General features: G+C 32.6%; 1 protein-coding gene and 1 long non-coding RNA gene across 2 annotated transcripts; one reads left to right on the forward strand and one right to left on the reverse strand.

Moving 5' to 3' along the window:
• The first annotated feature begins 2,084 nt into the window (after positions 1–2,084).
• On the forward strand, positions 2,085–3,640 carry LOC111379100 (myb-related protein 306-like). Its single transcript, XM_023002433.1, has 3 exons — positions 2,085–2,409; positions 2,595–2,724; positions 3,060–3,640. Exons 1-3 carry the CDS (start codon positions 2,118–2,120, stop codon positions 3,541–3,543), a joined length of 906 nt encoding a protein of 301 aa, XP_022858201.1. The 5' UTR covers positions 2,085–2,117; the 3' UTR covers positions 3,544–3,640.
• A 5,868-nt stretch (positions 3,641–9,508) lies between these two features.
• Positions 9,509–12,883, reverse strand: LOC111379103. Its single transcript, XR_002700003.1, has 2 exons — positions 12,669–12,883; positions 9,509–11,990 (listed from the first exon to the last, which is right to left on the reverse strand). It is a non-coding gene; the product is annotated as an uncharacterized LOC111379103 (long non-coding RNA).
• Between the last annotated feature and the right edge of the window lie 8,098 nt (positions 12,884–20,981).

Here is a 20,981-nt window from a genome sequence, read left to right on the forward strand (position 1 = left end):
AATCGTCAAATGTCCGGATTGATGAATCCTTATATTCTTGCTAATTACGAGTCACCATACAAAAATTAGTACAAAAGGCCGAATTGGTGTCAATAGTCAATATTCTTTCTTTCAATGTAAGTATTATAATTGATTTACGGAAGATGCTATATGTACCAAAATTTTCATCTAATCCCTCATTGATTACTTACAATAGGGGGTGAGGACCACATTTTGAGATTTTTTTATTCACGTAGATCTCGTATGCATGTGAGAGAGCGCAAGTTATTCAGCACACTTTTAGGTTTAAAAATATAATTATTCTGGATTTTCACGCACTGAAAAGTTGATAATTTTCTAAACGAACGATGATGGTCCCATAACTATTTCCCATTAATTTGCCCACATGCACGAAAGGAGAGAATTTAATTTTGTAGTCTTTAATAATTTATTGGACCATTTGATTGGACATAAATCTGATGATCAGTCTCCACCAGATGACCACAGATTTTTCCAACCCCTTCTCGATTCAAGAACGTATTTGCATATTTTATTATTTATTTATTTTTTTTCTTTCGATAGCATGAAATTAAAATCTTGTTCTCTATTATAAAATAAAACATCACGAGATTGCCCGGCAATAGAAAGATGTCAATAAATAGCTAAAACACTTCATGAAAATTTCATAGAATTATAATCTGATGATCAGTCTCCACCAGATGACCACAGATTTTTCCAACCCCTTCTCGATTCAAGAACGTATTTGCATATTTTATTATTTATTTATTTTTTTTCTTTCGATAGCATGAAATTAAAATCTTGTTCTCTATTATAAAATAAAACATCACGAGATTGCCCGGCAATAGAAAGATGTCAATAAATAGCTAAAACACTTCATGAAAATTTCATAGAATTATATGTTAGATTTTGTTACTTTGGTCTGTGAGAGACGTGAATATATACATAGTGAATGAAGTATTAGAGTTAGGTCAGAGTACGTACCTTCCAAGGTTATGGTTAGTACCACACCCTATATAAGTACCCTATAGTATTTTAGAATAGCAAAAGTTCTCGATATTAAAATAAGTTTATGTTGTTGCTTGACATTCTGCCATAAGGATGTTGAAGGGTGAATCCAACCTAAGATACGAAAAGTAATATTTAAGAGTGTGATAAATGACTACAATTAAAATTTATTGTGACAATTGAATCTCCAATTTCTCATAGAGCAAGTCAACTTATGCACGTTACTTAAAAGCTACCTTTTTTTTTATTTTTTTTTTTATAACTCGGGTATTCAAATTTCGCCTGACTAATATTGAGGAGTGGCAGCCTTCCCCCCTAGTTTGCCATCCAGGTAAATTTGGATGCAGACATAGCGTATATACATTTGGGCCGGACATTCGAGATACGGTTCTCCTTCCGGTAAACCTCCCTTTACGACGTGCGGATAGGACCCCGGAGGAACGACAAGGCGCATCATAACTTTGCCTCTACAGGACAGCTGCCTTCCAACATAAATGTTGCCTTCCAGCTGCCGCGAGGATTCGAACTTCCGATACTTCATGTGGAACCTTCCTGCTTTACCACTGCGCCATGCTCGTGGGGGAGTTAAAAGCTACTTTTTTTAGAAGTATATTAAGAGACGTCTTCCAAAAGTATGTCTATAGTCGCATTTAAGTACACTCAAACTATTTTCAAGATGCATGATGGTGAAATCACATGAAATTGGCAAGCAAATGACACTTGAAAACAACTTGTCCTTTGCAACATACAAGAAGCAATTAAGCACGCACAATGATCATGAAGTATGGCATGAAAAGTTTATTAAAGAAAAATAACTACAAAAATGACCATATTAGGGTTTCTTTTGTAATTTTCAGGGACAAACATCATTGAATGCCACGCGGTTTTGGTGAGGTTGCAGAAACGGCAATAGACACAGCTGACTTTACGTAGTTCATGGTGGAATTAATGCATTTGCTGTCAACTTTTGATTCATTGGGTCCTTTTTCCCTTCTTATAGGTCAGTGCAATTAGGATGTATGCCGTCCCTTAAAGATAAAATTTAAATAAATAGACGTGTTAAGTTGCAATTCTTACTGTTATCCACTATCTAGTACGTCTTAAATTTCTAGATGAGGTGGTTTAACATCTATATATACGGACAAGTTGACAAACTTTTCTCTGTATTTCAAAAAAGAAACAAAGAGGAGGAGAAGGGGTGTGAAATTCAAGGAAAAGAGGTTGAATCAAGAAAGAGTTACAGAAGAAGAGAATTAAGAACAAAGGATAATATGGGGAGACCTCCTTGCTGTGATAAATTGGGAGTGAAGAAAGGGCCATGGACTCCTGAAGAAGACATAATGTTGGTTTCTTATGTTCAAGAACACGGCCCCGGGAATTGGAGGGCCGTTCCCACAATTACCGGTAAGCAAAAATATTGTTCATTGTACAAAATCTGATATTGATATTGAGTTCTCGACATGTTACATGCTCGATTGGCTTATCTAGAACTCGAGGGTAGTGTAAAACCAACATTAAACTAGACAAGTTTGAAATGGTACAAGGTTTTTCTAAAGCTTTTGTGTTTTTATATGTGGGTTTTTATGCAGGATTGAGAAGATGCAGTAAAAGTTGCAGGTTAAGGTGGGCTAATTATCTCCGGCCGGGGATCAGAAGGGGTAACTTCACTGATCATGAAGAGAAAATGATTATTCAGCTTCAAGCTCTTTTAGGCAACAAGTATGTATTAGGGAAAATTGTTTATTAGATCATCCTTTAGATCTAGCAACTCATCGAACAATGCTATAAGTACAGATTTTTTTCTTCAAAATTGGTACAGGAAGACAGTTATCTTTTGGTAATTGGCTACAGTCAAAGAGAGTTTTTGGCAATAGCAAATCAAAGAAAGATAGATGTCTACCTGTACCAATTCTGTTAAAAGTATATAATAATTCAACTCATCAAATATAATGACAAAGAAATTTATGCATCCGATCTCAAATTCACCAATATTTGATTCTAAATTTGTGGAGAAAAAACTTGAAATTTTGGTGTTAATGATGATTTTGTTGTAGATGGGCTGCCATTGCATCTTACCTTCCAGAGAGAACAGATAATGACATTAAGAACTATTGGAATATCCATTTGAAGAAGAAGCTTAAAAAGCTTGAGGCACCTGAAATTCCTAATGGATTCATTCCCAGAGGGCAATGGGAAAAGAGGCTTCAAGCTGATATAAGCACAGCCAAACAAGCCCTTGAGGATGCATTATCATATGAAAACACCATCCAAGGATTCACCTATGCTTCCAGCACTGAAAACATAGCCAGACTGCTCAAAAATTGGAATCCTCCAAAATCTGAACAATCTTCAGTTTCTTCTTCAACTACCCAGAATTCATTTATCAACAACCACACAAGTTCTTCGAATTCTCCTGAGGTTCAAGATGAAACCAAACCTGACTCGGCCCCGTTATCAATGCTGGAGAATTGGTTGCTTGATGAAAGTGCAATTCCAGGGACTGATCTGTTGTTTGATGAAAATCCACAACCATATTAGAAGAATTATTATTTGGCCGGTTTTTACCTAGCTATAAATATGCAAACTCAAATTTTAATTGAATTTTTGCACAAGGATATCAAGCTTTTTTTTTTTTTTGTTCCACCACCAGTTGTTCTTGTTAATCTCTTTCGAATTTACATCTTTGACACCAATTAATGTATATTGCATAGTTTCTAATTGCTTTTGCATTCCAACTTTGAATAAAGTTTTATGTTAAATTTAATTGGTTAATCTCAATTACTTATATCGCGTTATCTAAGTTAAACCAACATTTTTGAAAATCGTAATTCAATTCGATACAAAGGATCAGAAAAAATCCGCTTAAACTAAAACCAGAAAAAATGAAAACTTTCAAAAGATTGATTTTGACCATTTATCTTTTCTAGATCGACTTTCTGGTTGGATCAGATTTGACCCTTTTAATTTATCTTTAGATGTTTCACATTAGAATAATGCTATGCAACTCTATTCAGTTACAACTTTAATTTAGATGGCGCTTGATGATAGGTTGAATGAAAAGTGAAATTAAATGACCTATTAATTTCACTTATTATTTAATGTTATATTAACTCAAGTGGAGCTAAATAACATTACTCTTCACATTAATTTACAAACTAATAGTTTTCATCTTAAATTTAATCGATCAATTTCAATTACATTAATTATTTGTTCACATTTAAACCAATATTTTTGAAAATTGTTGTAGTGTGTCCAATTTAGTCAAAAGGATTATCCGACTAAACTTAAACCCAGAAAAAGAGGGCGATGGGAGTTCAACTCTCGTCGTAACCATGTTCAACAGTCCTTGTCCATGTTGATATTGTTGATGGCTCTTGACCATTTATCTTTTGTAGATCAATGTTCAAGCCGAATTTGAAAGTATTGGTTAAAACTAATGATAAAAAGTAATTTACCAAACAATTTCACCATAAAAATGTTACTCTACAAAAGAGAAAATATGTTAACCTAATTTAGTATACAATATGGGTGTAGCCAAGATGCATCGATCGGAAAATTATCATTTTTAATAGACTAATAAACAAATATATCACACTTTTCTTTAGATGTATCACATTAATTTACAAAATAATTGGTTATTAATTTTGATCTTAAATTTAATTGATTGATTTAAATCACGTAAATCATTTGTTTACAGTTAAACCACTATTAAAATTGGAATTGGAACTGACAGTTCAAGTTCGAGTTTGGTTCTAATAATTACATAAACCCAAAAAATTTCATTTATTAAATATTCGAAGTATAACGGATATCTAGACTGACCTACCGACATCCAGACCTATTATGCAATTTCACTAGACAAGAAACGGGACCCATAAAAATGATTAAAGACCACCTGGTTCATAATTGAAATTTTATCATCCATTTAGTTTGATGAGCAAAATAAGATTTTTTATAGAATTGAAAATTCATACTTTAATTTTTGTTTAAAACCTTATGATCAAAACAACGTTTCTACTCGATTTATACATGGGAAAAACAAGAAAGTAAATATTCTTTTCAACATTGCAATGTAATTGAACTCGTGGAAACAAATTAATAATCCAGTTTGACATAAAAAAAAGTTTTACCTTGCGACACTGGAGATAAACGAACAAAAGGGACGAAAAAGGAGTAGATATAATTTCATTATGGTCCTTAAAACTATTTCTTGAGAAACAAGTTGGTCCCCAACTTTTGAAGAAAAAGAATAATTTAATTGCCAACTACTCTTTATAATTGCAAAATCAATTATCAAATAGCTTTTGTTAAGCATTGGTGACATGACATGCCATTTAATTGGTGAATCATTAAATTCATGGAACCTACCATTAACTTATTCACCAATTAAATGGTATGTCATGTCACTGATACTTAACATAAGTTAAGCACGGTGTTTTGGAGATTATATATATATATATATATATATATATATATATATTAAGTGCAATAATAAAGAGATGAAATAGAAAAATCAATACAAGAATTTACGTAGTTCGACCGTGTGCCTACGTCCACGAGAACAAAGCGAAGATAATATTATTCAGTATGAAAAATAGGGTTACAACATTATTATTTATACTAACTCTAGCCTAGGCACATAAAAACTTTAAGACTCGTACAAGAAAATACCCCCAACCCATTCAGCGTCCATAGAAACCCGACAGTGAATTAAACCCGCACAAGGCTGATGCCGTCGCTTCGCTACGCTCCCCTCATTCCATTCTTCTCCGCTTCGACATTGGCCTATTTGATCCAGGGAATCTGTGTCTGTGTGTGTCTATATATACTATTACCTTCAATAATAAACTATAATATCGAAAAAATTAGGCGTAGAGCCTGAAAATTGTCACAATCAATATCACATGATGTATACAGTATGAACTGTATTTCTCATTAAATTATATAGCAAATTATAGAAAGTATGTGGGCAGAAATTGCCTTCAAAATATGCAGGATTGCCTTAAATTCGAACATGTGAAGTGTTTTAATCTTTCATCTAATCTATAATGACATGAAGAAAAATAAACCACAAGCTCCATATGATTATGACTTTACAAGTTGGTCACAAAAACAAGAAGAAAAAGGTAAAATTTGACCATTTTATACAACTATTTCTTTCAAGTTGATCTTGATTAGGCTATTTGATATCAAACGGACGACGTGAATTTTACGGAGAGTTCAATCTTGATATTGACATTTCATAATGAATGTTATCGACTTGGTTAAGATATATAAATTTACTAACGTTTGATATTAGCCAATGTCTTTAAAAATAAGACATTCTTTCAAATTTACCATCTCCATTGTACAAATTTATTAATTTATGTTCATATAGATCTTCTTAATAATTTTCGATCCGAACCCTTTCAAAATTTTAATATAATTCAAGTTATAATGAATTAAGAACATAAGCCGTATTAATCTACTGATCTAAGAATCTGCAATTAGACATTTGCCAGTAAGAATAAAATGACAGATGAAGAAGTTGAATTGTCTTAATTTATGCCAAGAGACTTATTCATGTGAAATTAAGTCAGCAACATAGAGAAGAATGATGTGAAATGTCTCATTTTATCACAAAATCAGTGTCCATGCAATAAAGGCATTAGTGGACAGACCACGAGATGGTGCATGAAGTCCATTGAATGACTTGAATGTCCAATATTGTTCTCTTGGACTACAGCTGTCCATTATTTTCTGTTAAGGCATTTAAATAATTGCAAATGGTCTTTCTTGAAATGTTAAAATTTTTCAATTAAGTAGTTTAGCGTGGTATCAGAAAAAGAAAAAAAATAAGTTAAAGTCTCGACGCCACCTACTTATATTAATGTGGTAGGTGTTAGGGCAATTAATTTAGTTGTACAAAACAATTGTTTGCAGTATATTAGCCTTTGATTTCAAATGATTTTAAAAAAAGTGTTTTTGAAATGAATGATATAGATGTTGTTTTGTAAATCAACTTTTTCAATTAATTTTGTACAAATAGCATGACTCGTGTTAGGATTTGAAGGTAACAAAGAACCATGCGTACATGTGAACAAATATTATTGATATATAAGGATCTCTATAACTATTTAAGCTTTTTTTTTCTATATTATTTGATTCAACAAAACGTTTGGTCGTGTGATTTTTCTTTTTCTTTCTTTCTTTTTTTTTTCAACATTTTTCCAATAAAAATAGTGAGAAACACACACAAAAAAAAAAAAAAGGACCTCACTCTATATTGAATGACATGGAAAAAGATAATGGATAATTTTCTAATGTGTATACTTAATCTTATATAAATTCTATATGATATATTGTATCGAGTATGTCCATAAAGAATAAATAGATGAACTAGTAATAGGTTTTTGAACGTGAATTGAACGTCAGTTAGAAAAGAAATTATTATTTCGAAGTGATAGAAGTGCAAGTTACAATGAAACACAAGTTTATTTAGAAAATAATCAAGAAATTGTTGGATGGGATATACTGAATTTCATACCATTCACATAAGCAGGAGAAATACTACTCAAATCTTAAGAACCTAATCAAAATCAATTTTTAGAAGATGGTAATAAGTTGACCAAAATCATTTTACAGGAAAATTGCTTAAAAATAAATTTCTGATTATGTCTTTTCAATCACAAAACGATATTAAATATGATATTTTTCTTATGATCTACTTCGAAGATTTGACACTTAGTCGTATATCTTTCCAAATTTTTCTTGAGTGTTTTTTTTTTTTTTTTTCACGAATTATTTTGTCGGCTATGCCTATGATTTTTTTTTTTTTTGACAAATTAAATATGTTTTAACGTTTATTTTATTCTCCTCTTTACTCTTTGTTCATTTAACTAATTTTTGAAAAAAAACACACACACAAGTGTTTTGAAAATTGACATCGTAGCACTAGTACCTTGAATGCTTACGCTTATTGCTCTTCTAAAATTCACCTCTTTTTAATTATAAAATAAAACTAAAAATTAAATTTTGAGTTGAATCATCCAACATACACGTGAACTAGACGATTTTGGCTTTTTTTATTATTTATTATTTTTTAACATTATTAATTTTTACTTATAATCGAAGCAATTGTTAATTTAGAGACTGTTTGACAACCATTATTATGCCTGATTAAAAAGTAACGAAATTTTTTTGGTATACATGTAGAATATTTTATTACGTGAATACATGGTTAAAAATAATCTTATAGTAAATCATAAATTAAATTAATGGTTAAACAAGCACCTGATAAGTTTGACCCAATTTCCAAAACACTGCATCCAGCTAATGAAAAATTCATTGATAGTTCTACAATTATGTAAAGTCACATGGCGTGGGATCCTACAATGAGTACTTCCAAGTCATTTTGAAAGTGCAAGAGTGTTAAATTGGGCAATTTAGACAGCTTCTCTTTAAAGTACAATATTTGGAAGTTTGAGTTGGACCAAAATGACTAGAGTAATTTTTGAATAATTCTATGGGTACAGGAAATATCCACAGAAGTCTTATAGAAATTTGAATGTGCTGACTTGGCACATAGAATTATTATACGTTTTTTAATTCCTTTGCAATTTAACCCAAAAACTAGTTCCAAAAGCAATCCAGTCTTCACCCTTAAAATGAACCCGTAGATTTTCCCCCCAAATCATTTCCATTTTGCCCCCCAAATCACAAAGCAAGAGCAAAACTGCTGCTCTTCATCGCCGTTTGTGGTCCTCCATCGTCGGCTGACATCTCGACCACTGATTGGCACGTACCATCGGACCTAGTGCGAAGACGGCTACCCACCGAAACGTGGAAATAGTATTTGAAGATCATCTAAGTCGAATAGTAGATGATGAACTTGGTTCTAAATGAGTTAGCTCATACATTGAATTAGCAGTCGACCCAAAGATTAGACTACAGAGGTTGTCATTTATTGCCTTTCCGCCCCTTTTCTTAACACTAGAGGAGTATATGATGTGCAAGGATAGTGAAAGGGGATTGTAGAATTAGTTAGGTATTATCTAACATGTGGCCACTTGAACATTTGATTAGTTATGGATTCGGGGGGAGTTTTCATAAGTGTTAATTGAACACCTTATTTCAGCAATTCTATTTTTGAGTATCTCAGAAGATTAGTTGAATTTAACAAATTGTTTAAAAAATTGTATGCACTCTTCTGACTATAAATAGTTGCTCTATCAAAGTGCACAATTAAATTATGGGGAAAAAATGTCAGAATGATAAAAGATAACAGTGATTCGAGAAGGTATTTTATGAATTGCTATTTTTTTTTTCTTTGGTTGAAAACGTACTTTAATTGATAGAAAATTGGCTATGTCCCATTACTAATTTCAGACCTTATGTGCCATTATTATTATTTTTTCATTGCAAGCATGTTAATTATTGTTAGTGGCAGAGTTGTGCTTTTATTTACACGTAATTTACAACTTCTAATAAAATTACAACATTTGTTGTAGGAAAATAGATCATAGAAGATGAGAATCATGATTTCATTGTAGAATGTATAATGAAAATATAGTGGCAAATTTGAATACATTGGACAACGAAAAATTAGGAGGAGATGTTGTGACTAAGCCTGAGGTAGGTATGATGTTTAATAATGAAGAATAAATGTTGGACTTTTATAAAAGCTATACTTATGCCGTATGTTTTCCAGTGAGAAAATGGAATTCGAAAAAGGGAAAGGACGGAGTTATGAGATATGTGACGTTCAATTGTAGTTATAAAAGGTCAAAGAATTTATACTACAGGCAATTCTTTGAAGCCGCAACCAACAAGTCAGACAAATTGTAATGCAAGAATATCTGCATCATTAGATGGTCTTGGAATATAGAGAATTAACAAACTGTACCTTGAACATAATCATACGACAAGTCCTTCTAAGTCAAGATTGTATCGATGCAACCGAAAGTTGGCTGCAAGTGCAAAACGAAATCTCAAATTGAATGATATAGCAGGAATCCCCTTGCACAAGAATTTTAAATCCACAGTTGTGGCAACAGGTAGATATGAGAACATGACGTTCATGGAGAAGTATTGTCAGAACTATATAGAACAAGTGAGACGACTACAACTTGGTGAAGGAGATTCCATCGCAATACAAGCATACTTTTCAAAGATGCAAGCACGGTGCTATGGGATTTTACTTCAGTATGGAGTTAGACGTCGATCACGACTAAAGAATGTATTTTGGACAGATAATAGATGTAGGCAATCTTACAAAGAGCTTGGTGACGCTGTCACTTTTGATACTACGTATCTCACTAATAAGTACGACATGCTGTTCGCCCCTTTTGTTGACGTAAATCATCATGACCAATTAACACTGCTTAGTTGTGGACTATTATCGAATGAAGACACATGGACTTTTGTGCGGTTGTTTAGGACATAGCTCGAATGCATGCACGCCAAACCTCCCAGTGGAATAATCACCGATCAAGATAGAGCAATGCAAAATACAATTGAGATAGTTTTTTCAGATATGAGGTACAGATGGTATTTATAACACATTTTGAAGAAGTTGTAAGAAACGTTTGGCTACAATGTTCATAAAGTCTCCATATTTTTTGCTATATGTGATTAAGTATAGGATTCACAATTTGTTGAAGAATTCGAGCACAATTGGAGGATAATGCTCGATTTGTATGACTTGCATAATAATAACTAGTTTTTGGGATTATAAGATAACAAGTCGTTGGGTTCCTTGTTTTTGAAGACCACTTTTTGGGCAGGGATGCAGGGATATCAACAACACAACGAAATGAGAGTATGAAAGCATTTTTCGATGGATATATGCATTTAAAGTCTCGTTGAAGCAAATCGTCGAATAGTATAAAAGAGCACTTAAGAATAAGGTTGAGAAAGAGATTCGGGCTAATTTCAAGTCATTTTCCCAAATGGTATCATGTGCAACTACTTTCGAAATGGAGAAACAATTTCAATTAGTGTACACCATTTCAAAGTTCAAGGAAGTACAAAATGAGTTCACTGAGAAGGTCTATCGTGATGTCATCTCTGATAAGGATGAATGTTTTTCGACGAACTACTAGGTTCATGAGCACCAGAAGAAAAGAACATTTTGCGTCTCATTTCGGAGAGATACTTGCGAATTCACTTTTAGTTGCCACGTATTCGAGATTCGAGGAATCATTTGCAGGCATGTGATCACAATCTTGATCCGCAATGACATCACGTCAATGCCTAATAGGTATATACTACGAAGATGGGGGAGAGATGTCAAAAGAGTACACACGAGGGTCAAAGTCAATTATGACGAGCTAGGAAGTACTCCGGGACAAGTAAGATATGACGATATGTGCCAGGCTTTTCTCGGAGGTGGCAGACCTTGCTGCAGATGATGAAGAGTGGTTAGTGCTATAATGGAATGGATAAAATTAGAAGTAGAACACATGTGGACGTCAAAATCGAGTAATGGAAGCACTGCCATTTCGTGCATGTTATTCGTTTAGCCTCTACTTGTAATGAGTCACAAAATTCTGGAAGCATGAGCATATTGGATCCTAAATTGGCATCACCCATTTACGTCAGTCCCTTTCCCTTCCCATCGCATTCTCCAAATCCCTTTCCTTTGTGAAATGTTACGTGCAATGTTATGTCGACATCTCATTTCTTGGTAATTCGAGCTAGGCTGTTGAAGATTCTTGGCAAGCTTCATATTCCTTGTTGGGCTCATGATTCACATCTTTGTTAACGGTACTTGATTCCCCACTCAAAATTTCATTTTTCACCCAATCGAAATATATACAGTCATTACTACACGTGAAGAACAAACGCCCTTTGTTTTAAGTATTCCGTTCTACCTCAAAACATTTCCAAACTCCGTGTTTACATGAAGGGCATCCACGTTTTGTTTGACATTGTCCAAAGTAGCAAGTGTTACTTCTACAGTCGTGACAAATTCCGAAATTCCTTCCTCTCATTCTAGTCTACAACTGTTGAACAAACAAATAAACATACATGAGTGCAATTGAATTATGAAATCCCACATTGGAACTTATGAATAACAGTACATTGCAAACAAAGTACTAGTTTAATTGAATTTCACTAAGATTATTTTACTACCCTCTTGCAAATACAAATTCAATAAAATGAGGATAATTTCTTCCACCATCATTCAGCTTCGAATTTGGCCACAATTTTAGCAAGCTTTCCACAATATAAACAGAGAACAAAAATGATAGTATCAAATTCAACAAGCTTTTCACAATAAATTGCTGAAATGAAATGAAAAAAAGAAAGCAAATTTATCCATGTACGAGCTACCCTATTTACAAGCAAGAAGCCATCTTTAATAACATGCTAATAAACTGAAGAACAATCAATAATAGAGTAAGTCGAGCTATTTTTTAAGTAGGAATTGAGAAGTTATTTTGCCACAAAATTTCGAAAAAATCATCAATTTATGAACAAACTCATAAATTTACAAAGAACAAGAGCTCAAAGACTTCAACTTCATCAACCATCAGGTTCCATAATCGATATACTTCAAATATATGTCAAAATAGAGAGGAAAAAACATCCAAATCATGTAAACAAGTCTAAAACAGCTTAACCATAAATTAGCCTTAAATTTGATAAAGAAATGCATAAAAAAGTAAATAACAAAATACCTTTGCCCCAGCATCGACGATTCGACATTGTCTTCAAATACTATTTCCATGTTGGGTTTCGGTGTGCTATCGTCTTCACACTACGTCAGAAGAACGGCGCCAGTCAGTGGTCCAGATGTCGGCCGACTTTGGAGGACCACAAATTTGGCGATGAAGAAAGCGACGATTTTCCTCTTACTTTGTGATTTGGGAGAAATGGAAATGATTTGGGGGAAAATTCTATGGGTTCATTTTAAGGGTCAAACCGGTTCACTTTTGGAACCGATTTTTGACTGACATTGAAAAAGAATTAAAAAATGAATATTAAGGTCAGCACATTCAAATTTCTCTAAGAATTTTGTAGGTATTTCCTATACCCATAGACCAATTGTAATTTTTTAGTAATTCTGTTCAATTTATTATATTTATGTTTGGAAGTAGGAAAAATGCAAAAAATATTTCTTTACACTAATCATATAATAAATGCACCCCTGACCCATTCGGGAATGTCATATCTTGAAGACCAAATCCATCCTTCTTCACAAGGATTTAGTTGGACTCCTTTACCGACCTTGATATAATGATATTCCAAATGTTAGTATTTTGCCCTTCTTACAGAGGTCCGTTCCTGACATACGGGATCATGACCAAGGACACACCTCCATCTGACCTCTTTATCTAGATGAATCTCCCGTGTGTCTCTTCTTATAAGGAGGAAAGCCCATGTTTAAGGTCTTATATTATAGCCTAAAGCCCATTCAGGTTTTAAACCTGATGGTGAATATAAATACAAGAAGATTGAGAAAATAGGAGTCCAACCTGATTTTGAAAAGAGAGAAAAAACAATTTTTTTCTCTGCATCCAGATTTCATCAAAGCTCCAATTCGAGTTGTCCATAATCCGGTCGAGCTGAAATTTGAAGGAGAGGTTCAAAAGACATAGAACTACAATCTGAATGGTGGAGATTGGATTTTGAGTTCGGGAACATTGGTTAATATGCGTGAACGGTAACCATATTTTTTAGGTATATTTTTCTATTTTCATATTGTTTTTTCGAGATAGTTGTTATTTTGAAGAAATATACATTGTAACCTCTAGTTGTGACTAGAGAAGACTTGGTATACCCATTATTTGATTGATACTGGAGGTTTTGATTGGACTGGTCCCTTGATTTTTATTTCTCACATCGGGAAAGTTTTTAAACGTAAAATAATTGCTTTTGTTATTTTGATTTGGTGTGATTTATTTTCTTTAGAATATTTTCAGCATATACATTTGTCAAAAATGGTGTTTTACTCATTTGTTTTGGAAGAAGAATTATTGCAATGTTTGTTATTTGTTTGCATCTTACTCCCAAATTGTGTACTCAACTCCTCAACTAACCAAGGGGCTATCGCATGGCCAATCTTGAGAATTTTGAGGCCTTAATCGATTAATTACTATGAGGCCCTATAATTTTTTTTTCATATATATAACAATATTTAAATAAAAAATATCTATATTCAAATAAAAACTTTGTACATTCTAAAAGATAAAATTGCAAAATACATTATCACTCACAACCCTAAAGATTTGGCTAGCATCATATTTAGTCTTCTCATGTTTTGAGATGCAAATTAGTAATCAAACAACTCAAATCAAGTTATGAAAATGTTGTGTTTTATACAGGTTAGTGTATATGCACTATCACAAAGAATTTGAGTATTCCTTCTTTATTAGTAATGAAAATCATATGCGAAGCGACTCTTAAGCCGCAAAATAAAGGGTGATGCTACACATACATTAAGGCGTTCATACCGATGTCCACTCTCCTTACATGGGTGGCTTACTTGGAATAAAATATAATTTATTCGAAGTGGATCCTCCATGTGAAGGGAGAGGACATCGGTATGAGCATTGCATTATGTACAAATAACACATCCCAAAATCAAATGTCAACAATGTTTGAAAATTTTGATTTTCTCAAATTATAGATCTATTAAAATAAATCATATCCTAGTTGAATATATAGTTTTAATATCAATAATTATTAGCAAATGGGTATTAAATACCAGCTAACCTTACTCTACAGGCTAACAATGTAAATCGCTTGCAAGCTATAGTTTCCAACCAATTCTTCAAAATGTGAGGAAAATTCAACAAATTGTTTTGCCAAAATTTGTGGGGAGATTAGAATTTTGAGGCCTAGGCCACAATTTTGAGGCATTAGGCCCTTGTCTGGCTTGGTCCTAGAGTCGGCCCTGGGTCATCAGATATGAATGGTCACCAACGTTCGTGCGAAACTCGCAAGCATACAGAAATTGTTGACAAGTAATAGATTTAATGAGTTGAGAATATCATCCTATTATAAATAAATATCAATTCAACGTTATTAGTTATGTATGGAATTCGAATTATGTAAACAAAAGATAATTTAATTTTGTGATTATTCTAAATTAATTTAAGAAAACAATAAAATTAAGGGTTTTTTTTAATCAAATATGGACGATTGTATTGGATCTAAAATTAGCCTATTGTTATCTATTTTAATTCTTGATTCGTAATCTAGTTCTATTCATGCGTTCATGATAATTGATAAAATTAATTTATTTAACTTTATTTTCCTAAACAAATTAATTCTATCCTAACCACGCGATAAATCTATTCCTACCCCGAATTCAAATGATTAGGATGCAATAAATTTTAGATTATTTATATGATAGCACACATGATAAATATTATTTCTAACATCCATCGCGTATATGTTAAATTTATAGTGTTCTAAACTTATTGTGAGTCTCCTAACATTAAAACAATCAACTAATTATTTTATTGGTGGCCAATTAATTAAATAGTGCAACGGGTATATAAAATAATAAAGAAACACAAGAATTAAACTAAACTACTAGCTTTTAATTAGAAATTAAAAAAAAAAAAAAAAGTTCATCTTCTTCCAATACAAAGCGGATCTAGTCTAGCATATTAATATATAAATTACAAAAAGAATAAAGGAAAAATATCACCATAATCATGAAACAATATCAAAGATGTTGATCTTCAATTCCAAAGTTGAATTTTTCAAAATTTTGATGTAATTGGCTTTCAATTCTTATTAGGGTTTAATCTTCTCTACCAAATGTAATGAATTGCCTTCTTGCATGTCCTTAGTGAATTTGATATTATTGTGTATGAAGAGATAAGAGAGATTTTTTTTTTCAATGTGTAGCCCTCATTTTGTATTCATATGAGTGAGATATAGGTCAAAATCGCGTTCAATTTGGGTTCCAAAAGAGTTTAAATCGCGAAAGGAAACTATTGATTTGATTGCGAAAATTGCCCGTGTGCATGAACAAACATAACCACCACGCACACGCTGCTGATCCAAATGGCTCTCAGGTCAAAATTTTGGTGTCTTGCAAGCGAGCCAGAGTTGTCCTCCTTGCGCTCCAGTTTGTGTTGTGTCGTTCTTGAACAGCTCTCGATATTTTGGTCATAACTTTCTTTTTCGATACCCGATTAAGGTAATTCAAAGTGTGTGGGATATTTAACACAGAGATACAATTCTTTTAGAAGTACAATTTTTTCAATTCTAACATTTGCTATCCAAAAAATGAATATCAAGTTGAGGATAAAAATCAAGTGCATAATTTCTTCGGTTGGAAATTGATTTGTTGAAATTATTCAACTATATCTCATTCCTTTGACTTCAAATTGCATCCAATTAATCATATGTGATCTTCAATCATCATTTTATGGTCTAAATCAACTGTTGAATTAGTACGCTTGGGTCTCCAAATTTTGGATTCCTTTCATTTTCGCTCGTTTTTCGTTCATTTCTTTTAATTCCACCAATTTGCATTGAGTTTAACATAACAAATATATTTAACACATAATTAAGCTATAACTCATTAAAATTACTAACAAATGGTCCAATTTGCTGGCCTGGATAAGTGTACAAAATATACTTATAACCCACTCCTAATAGACTTCTACTTAACATTTTCTTATTTCAAGAAGATCAATCTTTTTCAATTTGGATTTTGGCTTAGAAACAAAGTGATTGTTTGACGTTCATTTCTTTGCTAGAAAACAATGTTTTGTACAGTAGAAGTGGGCACTTTGTTGATTATTTGCAGTCTTGTCACTGCTGTACAAGTTGGCAATTGACTACTTTTTAATGTAGTACCGTTTGATTCCAAAACAACCCTCAAATTTTTTTTTGGTAGAGAAAAATACAAAAGGGCAATGTTGTAATTTAGAATTTTATCATTGAGTCCACGAATGGAAAAGCAAATTTCAACGGGTGTATGTCCTGCACCAAAAAATAAAATAAAATTAAGACATGTAAGTTGGTAGATAGTTTTTAATTAATACGGCATTGTTGAAAAAATTGAAAACACTTTAAAATGCCAAATAAAGGCTATCAAACAGACGACAAGTCATAAAAGGAGACAACATTGTTTATGTAAGTTAATGGTAGGTCTCGTGAATTTAATGATTCGCCAATAAATTGGTGTGTCATGTCACCAATATTTAATATAAGTTAAGCATCAATGTTTAGAAAAACATTACTATAAATAGAGAGGCACCTTAGCCACATTCTACACATAACAACTTTATCACTTTACTTATAGCCTTTTGCATGTATTCTCTCTCCACATTTTTACTTTTTTTTTTTTTTTTTTAACTTAAGCATCAGATGAGCTGTAAGGTCACACTTGTTAGCCTTTGTCTCAGATAGTTAGAAGCGTTGTTTGTGATCACCTTAACTCCGAATCCTGGCTCGATCACTTGTCCCACACCCCCTCATTCTGGTACAATTTTTCGTAGCATCAATCGACGACGTCTGTGGGAATTTTTACACATTTCCATGGTGAACATAAGATTCGGAATCATAATCACGTTTGAGAATGCTCGACACTCTGAGGAATCAAGAAGACCTTCCAGGGGATAACAACAAGTTCTCCAAGGAAGCCATGAAATTCTTTAGATTTCCAGCATACCCATCGAACTACTCTCCCTAAGTGGATAGTACTATGATATAACAACTTGAACATAGAGACAGGTGTTTACAAAAATGTTCATTTTTTGTAATGATCCAGCATCTATGCCCAAATAGTTATATGATAAGTACTGTTCACTTTGGGAGGACGTTTGTCCTTTTACCCATCACGATTGTTCGATTCTCAAGATTCGAATCCAAGATCTCTACCTTATTAGAGACTTTAGTTAAATCTAGTATCAATTGAGTTCAAATCCTAGGGATGCGATAGAAAGTAGTGACAGATAATAAGGTATATGCTCTCATGAAGTGGACAATATATAATTATTTAATGACTTGGGGCACAGAGATTGGATTGTTACATTAGCTCTCTGAGCTCATGTGAGATGGGATTATAGAAGTCCTACACCAAAATGCCCATCAATCGCATAAACTACAACTACTCCATTCATACCCGATGTCTTAGCCTATAATTTTCCATATAGATTCAAGTTCTCTCGTATTAAAGAGTGTGATGGCAAAATACGCCCATGGGCGAAAGTAGGGGGTAGCTGTACTGAGCTTTAGCCTAGTGCAGCCTTGGCCCATAAAGTAATTGTGCTTGTAAATTTTGTCCAAAAAAATTATAGCTCAACCCAAATTTAATGTTAGCCCACTAGCTATCCTATTCAATACTTACCCACTTTAGCCCAATTTAAATGGATCAAGTTTAAATCCAGTATTTGTAGAGTTCATATACCAATTTATCTCCCTCAAACCTGTTGCATCCCAAAGGACCCAAACCCACCTTACCTATTTCAAAACCCTTACCTACGCCCATAGGTTCCATTATTTCATGAAGCAAAAAAAGATCAAGCTCCATTTAGCCCATGTTTGAGCCACATTTTAGGAAAAAAAATACATTATTCATGTCAAATCAATGTTAAATATGTGGTTAAAAAATAAGGAAATTTTTTAGATTTACATGTAATATTATTCTATTGAAGAATATGTGGTTGAAATAATATCAAATCACTGTTAAAGAATGTATTTTTTTTTTTAAATAATGTGGCTCAAACAAGCCTTTAGTCTTTATTATTTCTAGCATTTCCAAATTTTGTGAGAATTTTTGGAGCTGCTACTCTTTCTATGAACCCTCTAGGTATATTCAACACTTTATTTGTATTTGTAAGGTTTGATCTATATATCATATATGTATTTTATATGTGTAGTATAAATCAAGTCATTCAAAGAAAAACGTATGAATTTAATTATGTTACTGCATTTTCCGTTTTTATTTTTAAACACATTCTTCGATTGTTATTTGTTGCGGTTTTGAGTTTTATTGAGGGTATGTTTTATTTTTCACATTCAAAAGTTCTTATCGTTTTTTTTTTTTAAAATATGTTTATTAGTGTTTATGGCTTCGTGTCTATGTCATCATTTTTCAAGAAGAATATGATTCAAATGGGATTTACCTTTTAAACTAAATCTCATCGGCATAAAACATTTTTTATGGTATGAGTTCATTGGAAAAAAATTAAACTTCAACCCACCCTAACAACTCTTTCTGGCTCCGCCCCTGAATACGCCCTATCTATCACTTAAAGCCATCCGACCTTATGATGTGCAAAGCCTTTTTGCTAACATTCACTAGCATTGCCCAAAGTTAGTTTAGAACTCTTGAGTCGAAAACAATCTCAACTTTTTCCGACCTTGTTATAAATTTGTTGCTTTATTCTCTAGTAGTAAATGCATCAAGTAAACTACAGCCTTGGTCATGCAGTTACGTTAAGCCCTAAACATGTGTTATATGCTAAAATAATCATTGTCCATTAGGACTCCACGTCAGTTACAAAAGAGCCTAATTGCATGCCCACATATCATTTCATATTGCACCTCCGTCATCAAGATACAATCAAAGAGAAAGATGCCTCGATCGTTAAAGTACCACTTAGCAATGAAGCACGTAGAACCATAGCACTTGGTTAAAAACACAATTCAAGGCATTGAACATCAAAAGGTCCAAAGACCTTGGACTAAACCTCGAATATGGACAAAAACATTAGTGCGAATTATAACACAATCACCATAGATTTCAGTACAACAAACTCATGCGTACAAACAACAAATTGTTTGACAAATGTCACAAAAGCAAAAGAACTCAACAAAATCTTGAAAATTGAACATAACCATGACTTCCAACACAATAACAAGAAACCTTAACTATAAAAATGATTAGAAAGCCCTTAAAAATTGTCGATAAGGAGGGTCATTTTCACAACTAAAAAATGGTTAAAATATAAGATCCAAATTTTCACTATATTAAAAGTCGCATTAGAACAAGGCAAATTAAGGATCAGCTCTCTTGAGAATTCTAACGTTCTCTGATTGGGTGACACTCTTCGACCAATATCATGCCAAAAACTCCATCTTTCGTCTCTCTATAAACATCCTCAAATTGGAACAGAATCCTACAAAAAATTCAATAGAAAACTCTACCACTGACAAAGAGATTATTATTATTATTATTTTTAAATCAATAAACTTTATATGTTGATTATTTTATCATTATAATCGACGTGAAATTTATCCTTTAATAAGAATAAAATTATAGAATAAGAATTACGAGATTGATGTTCCTCATCTTCAACTAATAGTTTTTAAATCCAATCTTTCTAAATGCAAACTATTTTAATTTCTCAAAACTTCTGGTGGGATACATAAGTATTAAAGCAGATATTCCTTGTGAAGATTTTGTGCCAGCACTATTTAATTAAAACATCAAACCCTTTTTCTAAGAAAATACTATAGCCCGTACTCCATTCATGATACTTGCTCCCCCATTGCGAAACTCACCTTGAGATGTTGTAGAAACATCAGCCTTACTCGATCCTACTCGACTTAAGATAACACGTTTAAGACTTTTTATTTCATTTTTTGGAAGGTACGTTATAGAATTATATCACCGCATTCAAAAATTATGCGAGTTCGTTTTACGAGTGTGTGCTTTATCTTTAGTTTTCTCTAGCAGAAAAAAATATTAAATACTTAAATAAAATTTTCCAAAAATAATATATAATTAACAACAAATAAGCATCATTTTTTTATATATTTAATATTTTATATAAATTTATATGGTGGGCTGGGCCTAATGCTATTTTTGAGCAAGAAAATGGTGCCATAGAATGTTGAATATAGCCCATTTTTGTGTTGATTTCTGATGGAACTCGTTCAGTCATTTGTTGCACAGATATAGAAAAAACAAATGGGTGAATTTTACACATTGATTTTTGCTAAATATAATGTCCGTAATTGATCGAGCTAAAAAATGATTAAAATCTAACTCAAAATTTCACATTTTATGGAATTTT

This window comes from Olea europaea, unplaced genomic scaffold (genome assembly GCF_002742605.1).
Source record: "Olea europaea var. sylvestris unplaced genomic scaffold, O_europaea_v1 scaffold1930, whole genome shotgun sequence".
Taxonomy (NCBI): Eukaryota; Viridiplantae; Streptophyta; class Magnoliopsida; order Lamiales; family Oleaceae; genus Olea; species Olea europaea.

Coding starts and splice junctions, on each gene's coding strand:
- LOC111379100 (XM_023002433.1), top strand. CDS start 2,118: ATGAGGTGGTTTAACATCTATATATACGGACAAGTTGACAAACTTTTC. Junction 2,410..2,594: donor GGCCGTTCCCACAATTACCG/GTAAGCAAAAAT, acceptor GTTTTTATGCAG/GATTGAGAAGATGCAGTAAA. Junction 2,725..3,059: donor CAAGCTCTTTTAGGCAACAA/GTATGTATTAGG, acceptor ATTTTGTTGTAG/ATGGGCTGCCATTGCATCTT.